Source organism: Synchiropus splendidus, chromosome 5 (genome assembly GCF_027744825.2).
Source record: "Synchiropus splendidus isolate RoL2022-P1 chromosome 5, RoL_Sspl_1.0, whole genome shotgun sequence".
NCBI lineage: Eukaryota > Metazoa > Chordata > Actinopteri > Syngnathiformes > Callionymidae > Synchiropus > Synchiropus splendidus.
The window spans coordinates 18260586-18272844 of NC_071338.1; the positions used below are offsets into that span (position 1 = coordinate 18260586).

General features: G+C 43.0%; 2 protein-coding genes across 2 annotated transcripts; both read left to right on the plus strand.

Moving 5' to 3' along the window:
• The first annotated feature begins 85 nt into the window (after positions 1-85).
• On the plus strand, positions 86-5431 carry dcun1d2b (DCN1, defective in cullin neddylation 1, domain containing 2b). The gene is given in 8 exon segments (XM_053864835.1): positions 86-234; positions 311-378; positions 985-1201; positions 1663-1831; positions 1954-2084; positions 2154-2236; positions 2363-2459; positions 3301-5431. Coding segments are annotated over 8 exon segments (861 nt in total). The 5' UTR covers positions 86-218; the 3' UTR covers positions 3381-5431.
• Positions 5432-6671: 1240 nt separating this feature from the next.
• On the plus strand, positions 6672-9926 carry adprhl1 (ADP-ribosylhydrolase like 1). Its single transcript, XM_053866259.1, has 6 exons — positions 6672-6885; positions 8341-8631; positions 8719-8859; positions 9359-9484; positions 9558-9692; positions 9757-9926. The coding sequence occupies exons 1-6, from the start codon at positions 6672-6674 to the stop codon at positions 9924-9926; spliced, it is 1077 nt and encodes a 358-aa protein (XP_053722234.1).
• Positions 9927-12259: the final 2333 nt, after the last annotated feature.

The window sequence follows — 12259 nt, forward strand, 5'->3', positions numbered from 1 at the left end:
TGTGAGCAACTCAGATTCATCCGCGCAAGCGCACTTGGCGTATTTGGATATGAAGTTGAGCGAAACAGTGGGTATAAAATGGTAGGTTCCACTGTACGAGAAGTTCGAGCTTTTCCTGCATGTGTGTGTGTTATACAACCTCTGTGAACATTCAGAAATACAAGAGGTTGGGGTGACCCCGGTCAATTGTCGCATTATTCTGCTGATATGTCTGGAATATGAGGCAGATGGCAGGTCAGTGGTCGGTATATTTGGACCTGGAACATGTGTGACGCGTACCATTTCCCTTTTTGGTGTCTGCCTTCTCCAGTCGGCCCAGAGCCCGCAAGATCAACCCCTCTCGGGGGAAGTGGGTCACAAATCTGTGAATTGTCAGAGGTCAGTCTTGGTGAATTGTGAAGCAGACTGCAGTCTACTGAGTGATTCATGTTTGGATTTGCTGTCAAGGAATAACCTGACACAGCGGTGAGATCGGCATGTGTTACGGCATTATACGCGACAATAAATGCATTGTGCGGACTGTAATGTGTCATTTACTTCCAGTGGTCCACACGAGACCACCATAAAACCAATTATCTGCCCCACAACATGTATAGTTTTATCAATTTGAATAGTTTTTCTGTCTCATTCTGCATGTGATGGGAAATTAACACCATTTTTTTGATGACCAGTTTGTGTTGTCTTCATTTTCAAATTGCAGACAAGCAGTAATTCATTCAGTGTAGCCACGGTCACTGGATAGATTGACACAATGAGACAGACCACACTGCAAACTCGCACCCAGAGGCAAAACTTGTGTATGTTCTAGTTGGTCTAAATACATTTTAACTGATCATCCAAAAATCATTACAGTGCTGTGCAAATTTGTATGTACTTTAAAAGAATATTTCAGGTTATTCCAATTGTTTTCCTCTTACATTTATTTCATTTGTCATTCGCAGAAATTTTGACCAACCCTACCAGCTGTTTGTTCTTCCTTCATAGAACAAGTTGAAATCATCTCAGAAGGATAAGGTTCGACAGTTTATGTCCTTCACTGAGGCGGGTGAAAGGACAGCCATCTAGTGCCTGACACACAATGACTGGAAATTAGAACTTGCAACCGACAACTACTTCCGGAATCCAGAGCCGTACTGCAAAGAATCCATGAAAAACTCAGTAGACCGCAAGAAGCTGGAGCAGCTCTACACCAGATATAGAGGCAAGTATGCAGATCAGAGCTGCAATTGAGCAGCTGAAATAATTCACTAACAATAATGTCTTTGTCGCATTGAGTACTTTTTTTTTGTTTTTGTGTGAGAAATATCGGCAACACAGATTAATAATTGAATAATAAATACCGTGTAGTAATCGACAACAGTAATTCAGTATGTTCTGGTGATAACTTTCCGATGAGTGAAAATTAATATAATTACAAAAAATGTTTTACTTTGACCTTACGGGGCCTCTTCCTTTGTCCTCCATATGTGGACAGCATCTTTCCCCTAGGTGCAAAATATATATTATTAATATATATTTAACAATATATTATAATGTATATATATTTTTTCTTTCTACAAAAACATGCATCCTTTGCCGTGAACGTTGCCAAAGGGCCGAGAATTGGACTCAGTGTGTGCGCTGCTGATCTAACTACCACTATCTTCACCCAACTGTGTGCAGACCCTCAGGATGAGAATAAAATCGGGATAGATGGAATCCAACTGTTCTGCGATGACCTGCTGCTGGATCCTGCCAGTATGAGTATACTGGTGGTAGCGTGGAAGTTCAGAGCGGCCACACAGTGTGAATTCAGTAAAAAAGAGTTCCTTGATGGAATGGCTGAACTAGGGTGAGCAAGAATCTCACTCTGCTGGATTCATAATGGCTTGTTTATTTCCTTGTTATTGAGGTTCTGTTTTTTCAAAGCTGATTCGTTTCCCTGTGATGTCTGCTTCCATGGTCTCCTTTTAGCTGTGACAGTCCAGAAAAACTCAAGGCGACACTTCCTAAACTCGAGCAGGAGCTGAAGGACACGGGGAAGTTCAGAGATTTCTACCAGTTCACCTTCAATTTTGCCAAAAACCCTGGACAGAAAGGTTTAGGTATGTGGGGCGACTTTATTCAACTCGTCACAGTTTAACCATGACTGATATTTGCTTTTTGTTCTTCAGAGTTGGAGATGGCTGTGGCATACTGGAATCTAGTTCTTCATGGCCGGTTCAAGTTTTTAGATCTCTGGAACCAATTTCTGCAAGTAAGTCCAGAAACATTCCTGAGCTGGATGCAATCCACCAGGTCACGTCTACACATAAAGCAGATTGGACCCTTTTCAACTGAAGACAGAACTATATTTTCCCCCTCAATTTTTCCATTTTATCAGGAGCATCACAAGAGGTCAATCCCCAAAGACACATGGAATCTGCTTCTGGACTTTGGGAATATGATCGAAGACGACATGTCAAACTACGACGAAGAAGGTGAGATATTGAATATTACTTCAACTGCTATTATATCTATTACAGAGCGAAATTACCATAAGTGGTTCAACCCGGTAATGTTATGTAGTATGATCAGGCATGGAACCCTGCAATGGACATGGGTTTTAATGGGCATTGACTTTGGTCCATGTGGTGTGACAGCTCATCCCACTTTCACTGGTTAATGTCCCCAACGTCTGTGGTGTTGTACGCTCAGTGTGTGACTTTCGAACAAATACTGAGAGTTTTGTTTGAGCTTCTCAACTGCAGTACTGGCATCATCATATCAATCAAGTACATGATGTTGAAACAAAAAAAACGTCACCTCTGTTAATAAGCTTTTTAGCCAGATGGCAGTATCACTTGCATATACTAGTTTTCTATGTACTGGTCCTTGTCGTTCAAAATATCCTGCTGATTCTGGTGTCTACTGTATGAATTGTCTATTGTTACTCAGTGAAACTACCGATTCCATCAGTACCAAGCAAAACGAAAGTGACAAAATCATGATATCAAGTCTGTAATTCTAAATTTTGTGTAAATTGAGTTGTCAAATGTAGTTGTTGAACTGAAGGCAAGTATAAAATAAAAAATAAAATGAACACAAGTATTTAGTTTTGTTCAAACTCTGAATCATGTCTAATAATGTTTTGAGTCACTTTCCTGTGACCATTCCTGTAATGGTTTGTTGCACCAGGAAACTCTTATGAAGCTGATTTTTTTTCCTTTTGAAAGATCTTCTGCTCATGATCATGGTGACAAGTCTACTTCCTGACTGATTGTCACTTCCATCTCCTGAATATGTGGAGAGTTAAACAGTCTCACTTTTCTCTCTCCTCAGGTGCTTGGCCTGTTCTCATAGACGACTTTGTGGAGTTCGCCAGACCCATTGTGATGAGCAGCAAAACCAGGAGGACGTAGTGTTCAAGCTCCAGAAAGTGAAAGGACTTTGTGTCTGATCTGATCACCTTTTATACTGAAAGAATTTTACCATTCGAAATGAGCTCAACAGAGACTTCTTTTCAATAAGCTTGGCCACTGCAGCATCTCGGCTGTCGCTGCGTATGATGCCTTGGACAGAGCTGGACCTGGAGGACCGGCATTTTGAAACACTGGGCGGTTTAAACGGTTACTGTACTATTGACAGGCCAAGACTTTTAAATGCAGAATTAGATGTAATAGGTACATGGCTGTTTCACTGGCAAGTTTTGCTGTGACCTGAAGCTGCTGCTACGACTTGGTGCATTGTTCCAAGTCCCCAAGTCTGTGCCTATGAGAAGATTTAATGACTCTATTGCTGCAGGAAGAATCGCCGTCTTCCCTTGACTGACCTGGTGTTGCATGATCATCTACTTAAACAAGATAGATTTCAAATATCCACCCTCACTACTTTCTTGTTATTTGTGTCGAATGTGAAGCTTCACAAAGCTTTCTGGTCTGACGGACCTCTTTGAATCGGTGCATGAGTTGCCAACTGTTGGCAGTTGTAAAGGAGGCCTGGGAAAATGACAAAAATCTCAAAGTCAAATGTTATGTTTTTTTTCCACTTGGGTGATTGCAGAAAAAGCAAGGTAGAAGCACCCGGAACATTCTGGAGTGGGCGGTTGGCGTCTCTCTCATAGATGGGATGTTAGTTCCAGCCACTTCTCTGTTAAGAAAAATAAGTCATTTTTAAGTTGTCACTTTAGTCCACTCTGGCTTGAGAACATTTCAACTCAAAAAGCATGGAAAAGCAAAAAACTGTGGTGCTAAGAAGCAAGTATTTTCTACCTTTTGTGACCTCTTTGATCAGTGCCACGTTTTAAGTTGTGTGTACAGTAAGGAATGTTTTGTCTCGTCGTGCCATGAGCTACCACCTTGGAGGAAACTTGGTGAATCTCCCTTATCAGGCAGATCACGCGGTACTAGCCCAGTGCTTCCGTCACACTTCACGTTGTACTGCATTGTTTCTCGTCTCTTGTTGATTTACAAAATGACGGTGACACTTTGATTAGACTGTCGAAGACGGCGTGGGAGGGGATAGAATGCGACCCAGGTGTGAACAGGCTTGACAACGTGCGACTCAAAGCACTCTACTTATACAAAAATGTATTTCCTTATAACAAGTACGCACAGAGCACAAGATGAGTCGTGCGATAAACATAGGGCGAAACAATGCCAGACTTTCTATATGCTGTGTTCAATAGTATGGATGTTGTAGGTGTGTAAAGATGGCTTCCTGTCATGAAATGCTTGAATATCTTTTATAAGTAATATAGTCAAGTGTCTTTGGGTTAGTTGGCTTCCTTTCCTCTTTGAGGTTTTTTATGGTGGCTGTTTTGTATGAAACACAGCACAGACTTTCTGATCTCACTGGCACCTGATTCACGAGCCTCACCTCATCTTTTGGTTGCCTCTTAGTTCTGGTTTGTGTTAACCGCTGTGCACATTCTGTTGTCATGCAGTTGTGATCCCTTTGCCTTTTGAAACTGCACTGAATTCACTTTGAGCGGAGGTCAATCTTTCAGGAAGCACTGTATGTAGCGCCAGTCTGGTCCAGTTTACATGTACTGAATCTGTTGAACACTTACACCTTTGTTTTTTTTTTCCTTAAAGAGGAGGGTAATTGTCTTCTGATATTTAGCATTGCTCCGCTGAACTGTACATCGTCATACAGCATACAAGTACAAGCAACTTCATCCACATCAGTATGCAAAAAAAGCTCCTCCTGATTCTGCAGTGAATAGAATACTAAAGTCTTCACACAGCAATTGAAATACATCCGACTTCTATGTAGTTTGTCATGGCAACCGAATCATTTTTCAAATGGTTGCTGTAGTTCAAAGAAATCTGCTCAAGTGCAATTTTATTGTATTTGCTTGTCAATGTGTGATCAAATCAGCATCTTCTTCTGTCTTGGCAGGAGGGATGTTTTTCCACAAAGGTAAGGCTTGCCAATAAAAGCATGAGGATCGACTTGTTGCGCGTCATCTATGATTCGCACATTGTTGGTGTCTGAAACAGATATTGTTTGTTTGACGGTTCAGATCAAAGACCAGCTTGGTAACAGTTGTCTCTTATCAGGTTGCATTCCAGCCACATGCCATCATGGTACGCTCCTCTGCTTTGTGTCTGGTGACTCTAAATAGGTTTAGAATGACAGCAACCTACAGATGGGTGGGCGGGGACAGTCTCTGGAACCAGTGAGCGAGATTATTTAAGTTGGTTTGATAAAATGGACTTCAAAAGGAGGACCTCTTTTACGTTGTCAACCTCATTGCACATCATTAATTCAGCTCTTCTGGATTCTTTCTTTCATAACTGTGAAATACTTTTTCTTACAGTGTATATTGGAGTCATTTTTAGAAAGAAGTCATGTGGACTGTGTTTCAATAAGGGTTACCAGTGACTACCCAATGTAAACAGGATGGGTAAACAAGAAGGAAAGGACACCGAGGTCATCGAATAAATACATAAAATAATAACATTGGGAGGTGGTTCTGTTGTCATCCAAAGAATTACAGTACAGAGGGGTAGAGAATAGCAGCTGGAGTAGAGTAACACAAAGTCTTTGAACTTCAATGGGTCTTTTTTTTTTCTTCATCAAATGTTGCACCAACTTGACATGTTTTGAAAAGTTGGGTTTAAAAAGATGTGTTCTCACAGCTAATGGAAATATAACAGGCAGGTGATGATAAATGAGTATGTGTTTAAAATAGTGAGTGATCAACTAGTGGTTTAAGCTCGAGGGCAGGGAGGTGGAAGTGGAAGGGGGCGGGGGGTGGTTTAGAAACATCAGTGTGATTTTCCTCCCCCCACCCCTCTCCTCTCCTCCCATGGGCGAAGAGTCAAAAAGGTCCAGCACCAGCTGACACGGGTGCGCTCCAGGACAGAAGCGCATTATCATCTGGTCCCAATGGCCCGGCCCACAGCACCACTCCACACCCAGTTCTCATGGCCCCGGAGTCGAGGGGATTGCCTTTTTAGGGCACACCTGACCAGCTGGATGCACGTCAACCAACACAAAGAGGCAACAAGTGATAATGCAATTCTTTTGTGCGAGTGTGAACTGACAGAGGAGATGTGTGACAGCTGATGGGGACTTGATGCAGCGGGACGGCGGTGAAGGTGAAACTATTATCCGGCTACTTTACATCCACCCAAACGCTGATGGTCATCCAGCGTGAACAAAGCTGAAAATACTCCAGAGGAAGGTGCAGCTGAGATTGAAAGATGGAGAAGTTCAAGGCTGCCATGGTGCTGAGTGGAGTTGGCGATGCTTTGGGATATAGAAAAGGTCGCTGGGAAAGCTGCACATCGGGCAAGAAGATCCAGGAGGAGCTGGCTTCTCTCGGGGGTCTTGGTGCCCTCAGACTGGACCCAGATAACTGGCCCCTGAGCGACACAACCTTGATGCTCATGACAACAGCAGAGGCTCTGATAACCGGTAACAGCACATACATTATATTGCATGGACAAGAAAAGAAAAATGAAAAATATGATCCTGCCAATGAACAGAATGACTTAGATCCCTGAGCTAATCCAAAATTTCATCTTATTTTTAATAACTGCTCCAGAATAGTTGAGAGCCGTGCGCTTCGTTTCTTCAAGCATTCTTTTATCCATTCTTCACAGACGGTACGGTTGTTTGGTTATCCTATATTTGGAACATCCAGAATAGAATCTCCAAGTCAATGTGAACTGCTAATCACTAACTGACACCGACGCTCTGGATGATAAAGGGGATGCATTACTGTAATCCGTCTCGCATCCAATCCACAACTGCTTCAGGGATCCCCTGATCCATACGATATCTTAAGATGCTGCTGCATGATCCAGAGCTACTGGGACTGAAGAGTCTAAAATAGCAGCTGATCTACAGCTGTCCGTTGCAAAACTACTGCTTACTTTTTTACTCACTGGATCAGACTGGACTTGAAGGCAGAAGCCTTTGAGACAGACTTGCTCAGCACAGCTGACCTCATCAGAGATTATGCTGCCACATTTAGCCACACATTGTGTTCCTGGTTAGTTCAAGCTAGCAGGTTTAGTTCGGAACACTGTCAGAAGATGAGAAGATCACTGTGAGAAGATGAGTTCATAGATGTGGTGGAGGAGGTACAGCTTCTCATGAGTGACCTCATGATACCAACCTCAAGGTTCAGTGCTGCAGAGCAAAAGCATCAGGTAGCCACTCTCAGAAGTCAGTAGCATGGAGAGGAAGAGCGTGAGAAATTGTCAGGGTGAATAGAGATTGTCTCAGAATGAAAGTGAGTAAAGCCAGATGATGGCCAGAACAAGTGTTGGTGAACTGTCACAAACTTGTTACACCAGGGATGAGGCTGTGAGGACACCGTGAGTCACCATCACTGTGGTTTTTGAATAATCAGAATATACTTTGGAGAAGTTTTGTTGTCTGTGTTAAGTCAAAATCCATCTTTCATCCATGATCCAGGGATGACACCGATTTCTTGTGAGTGGACTTGCGAGACACAAAAAGAAAGCAACTGTGGTGTGAAACTCGATGAGTGCGAAGCAGAGAAAAGTGCTATTTTACGAACTTCGACTGATGAAATGCATTATGAAAGTAGCGATTCTTCACCATAAAAATGAGCAGTATGTTGCATTGAATATGACAGTGTGGCCCACATGGCCTTGTGTCATCCATGGATGAGAGTTTTTTTTTTTCAGCTGCCACCCTTAAAAACGACACATATATGCGCAAATTCCTGGAAGAACTGCTGTGAGCTCTGTTGACCTCATGTGCTGGGGATGCCACTGCTCACTCCCGTGGCATGCTGGTCCTTAATCTGCGGAGTGGCAGCCTGACTCTAAACTTAGCTCGCTCACCACTGCTCATCTGGTCTCAACATGCCAATCATAAATGGCTTTGTGCGTGCAGACTACTGGTGTCTGGAGGACCTCTACCGTGAGATGGTGCGGCTTTACGTGGAAGCCATGGTGTCTCTTCAGGGCCGCGCTCCTGATCCTGCCACAGTGGAGGGCTGCGTTCATCTTAAACCTCACAACTATCTGCTGGCCTGGCATACACCCTTCAACGAAAAAGGCTCGGGGTTCGGGGCTGCAGCTAAAGCCATGTGTATCGGGATGAGATACTGGCAGCCTGACAGACTTGACAGCCTTGTGGAGGTCAGCATTGAGGTGGGCCGAATGACCCACAACCATCCCACAGGTGATCTGTCGCTGTGATTATGTGTCGTGATAAAGGTGTATCCGAATAATGTTGTTGGTAACATCACTTTTTATGTTATTATTTTAGGTTTTCTGGGTTCATTGACAACAGCACTGTTTGCTTCATATGCAATTCAAGGGAAACCTGTAGTGTCCTGGGGCCGTGAACTCATGAAGGTGATCCCTCGGGCTGAGGAGTACTGCAGGAAGACCATTCGACACATGGCAGGTGGGACTTGCAAATAACATCATCACATATTTCAGAGTCCCAAACAGAGTCCCCATTTTCAGAGCTTAGCAGGTGGCGCTGTTGTCGTAGTAAGGATGACGTTTGATCATGGTAGTTGCTAAAAGAAAAAGGTCATATAGCAGAGAGTGCCATCTAGTGGACTTGGGAAAATAGGACACCGTTTCATGAATCCTTATCAAGCCATCACTTGTACATAGGAATACCCTGTAGGCTTCTATTAAAATGACACAAAAACACTGTAAAGTGTTGGTGTAATTTGGTGTGTGAATATTTGCATGTGTATATTAGTAGTTTGGCACTGTTTGTTTGCATTCAAACTCTTATATGTTGTTTCCCTCAGCTGGAAAGATGTTGGCGTGAACTTGATTTGATCTGACAAAATATGTCTTTGGCTTACCCCCCAAATCAAAATAAATAAGAATAATCTAAAAGGGACTAATGCTTTAAGTAATTCACTGTCTGCAAATGTTTTCTTCAGAGTACCAAGAAACATGGTTTTACTTTGAAGCAAAGTGGCAGTTTTACCTGGAGGAGAGAGAGATTGAGAAGGAGGGACAGAACAAACCGGTGTCCTCCGGTCACTACGATGCCGATGAGACCGACAAGGAAAGTTCACCCATGCTGTCTGAAGAGCGCCAGCAGCCAGTAAATACTATCATATTTTCACTTGTTAATGTAGGTGTACAAGCGCTGGAGCTCCGAGGGGCGTGCAGGCCGACGTGGGCACGATTCCCCGATGATTGCATATGACAGTCTGCTATTCGCTGGGAGTGACTGGGCAGAGCTCTGCAGAAGAGCCATGTTCCACGGAGGTGAGAGCTTCTCCATCCCTCCCTCCTTTAACAGCGTTGCCTCTCATTTCCTCTCTTATTTCAGGTGAAGGGGAGGCCACAGGGCTGATAGCTGGCTGTCTGTATGGACTTTTGTACGGGACAGGTCAGGTTCCCTCCAGCCTGTGCCAGGAGCTGGACAAAAGACAGCGCTTGGAGGAGCTGGGGGAGGCGCTTTACAAGGCAGCGTCCGCAGAGAAGTGCTTTGACAAGTAATGCTGGTTTCAGAAATGGCCCCAACCCCTTCTGGCTACTAGAGGAACTGCACATCCCCTAGCCCTAGTACCCACTTGACTCCTCCTTGACCACTCCAACCTGCATCCCCATCGCTCCTTACCTCACCTGCTATTGACTTCTTCAGGCTTCTAAGAATCGAAGCTGTGTAATACAGTCACTCTTTCATCCCAAAAAATGTCTACTTTTTCTGACTGTGGTATTCAAGACCGCTGAAGACTTCAATGAAGCAGGGATGAAACTGTAATTTGAGCTCTGTTGTCAGAACATTTAACATTGTGTGGATATAGAGATCCTTTAGGAGTTTTCCTACTGTTGGACATGTTTCTTTAGAAGCTAACAGATATTAACAGTATGCACTGATTCGATCAAAGACTATGCAATATGTACTGTATGAAGGCCTCTTGAACTCTATCTAGAGATACAAGCTTTTGACTGCATGTTTATTACCTTTTAAATTGACTATATGTGTGATGTTACAAATGTTATTAGATTAAATCACATTTTGGTGCAAAGATCACACAAGTTTTCTTGACATGAAACTACATTTCGATGTTACTGCTGCTGTGATGTTTCACAGTGAGAGCACCAAACTGTTGAGGGAGTTCAAATCCAGGAAAAGGATCTCAAACTCAAGAGCTAGACATGTGTGCATTATTTTTTCCTTTACATGATGATGCAGAAATGTGCCTCCATACAGACCGGGTATTTCAGATTTGCTTGGGCTGTGTTATGCGCAATTAATTGATTATTTTCAGGCAATTTCCCAGTTCCAGTAGGAAATACATCAAAAGGTCCTGTCAGCACATTATGATTAGGTTCATGTGTAAATATGTTTTACTTAAAACAAGGGATGTAAGATATTGACAGTTTGCCGATATCCAATATGCAGATATTGTCCAAACATTCACTACACCAATTTAAAAAAACGATACCGAGATATGCAACTCATTTCATGCCACATCAAATCTGCTGTCATGAGATAAACATATTAGTTATTGTGATGCCTGTATTAAAAATGTCTGTTAAAAGTAAGGACGCTGCTTCTCCTGAAGTTGCGCAAAAAAATCTTAGATTTCTGCAAGCATTTTCAACACATATGGCAGTCCTGGGAAATGTTAATATTAATAGCAACTGATATTATGAGCCAATCCCTCCTACTATGATCTTATTTCTTAAAGAGTATAATCATTTTTTCTCGTAAAAGAATAAGTATAAATAAATTGTACATGAAACACTTCATAATATAAGACAAAAATAAACAAAGATAGACAAACCTACTGATCATAAGAATAAGTTATTTCCTGTTAAATACTACAGCGACAACTGTAGCTAATACCTGCCAAACAAGTCTCATTTGTGGAGATTAAGAACTGTATTTCCTCTACTCTCCATAGACTATGTTCACAGAAAACCAGTGTCACTTCAAATGCCAGGACGTTGAGGAAGATGGTTCGAGAGCGCAACTGTCCACCTGTGCTTCGAGGGATTCTGGACACTCTCATGGAGTATCTGACTCAGGAGAGGTTCAGCACCCAAGACAAAGACAATGTGTTGCTAGCAACAGCTAAGATAAGAGTAGGAAACAGACACTGGGTGAGTGGGAGAAGCGCGGAATCGACAAACATCAATTGCGAGACTCAACCACCTGAGGAGGGTTTCATCTCCAAGCAACATGAGAAATGCAAGTCCGGGAAAACAACTTGTGGAGGAGTCTCACGCCCCCGTCGCATTAGCACATTCCAGCTTCTTCAATCTAAATTTTTGAAGTCCACTCCCAAACCTGCAGTCAGTCATCAGCGACAGGTGGGAGCACTGTCCTGCAGTAAAAGTGAGGCGGGTTTTAGGAATCTAACCGGTGAACAAGACATTCCCCAAGGAGAACGAAAAAAGTGCGGATCAAAGAAAGGGAGTAGTGTGAAGGACATCATCGCCAAGTTCACCTTGGCTGCGGAGAAGGAGAAGGCCATGCAGCGGCAAATCAAACCACCACATGTTAAAAGAGGAGCCCTCCTGCTCTCCTTGATGGAGAAGTTTGAATCTATTGCAACCGTTTGTAAGGAAAGCCTGAAGATGAAACTTAGTGCATATGCCTCGCTGACCGATCCCATGCAACCGAGGAAGAACAATCAAGATGCAAATAACCAGCAGAGCCATAACAAAAGGGTTAAATGGAAGTGTGTCCGACAGCTCTTTGGGAGGAGAATAACTCAGGATGGGGTGGAACAAAGGCCAGAACAGCAGGCTACCGTTCCTGTAAGCCTTCGAGAAAAACAAGCTTCTACTTTAGATAAAGGAGTGAAACCTTGTCAAGA

Bases quoted from the DNA above. Each gene is read 5' to 3' on its own strand.
- adprhl1 (XM_053866259.1), top strand. From the start codon at position 6,672: ATGGAGAAGTTCAAGGCTGCCATGGTGCTGAGTGGAGTTGGCGATGCT. The intron at 8,860-9,358 runs GTGGGACTTGCA...TGTTTTCTTCAG, and splicing joins GACCATTCGACACATGGCAG to AGTACCAAGAAACATGGTTT. The intron at 9,485-9,557 runs AGGAAAGTTCAC...ACTTGTTAATGT, and splicing joins CGATGCCGATGAGACCGACA to AGGTGTACAAGCGCTGGAGC.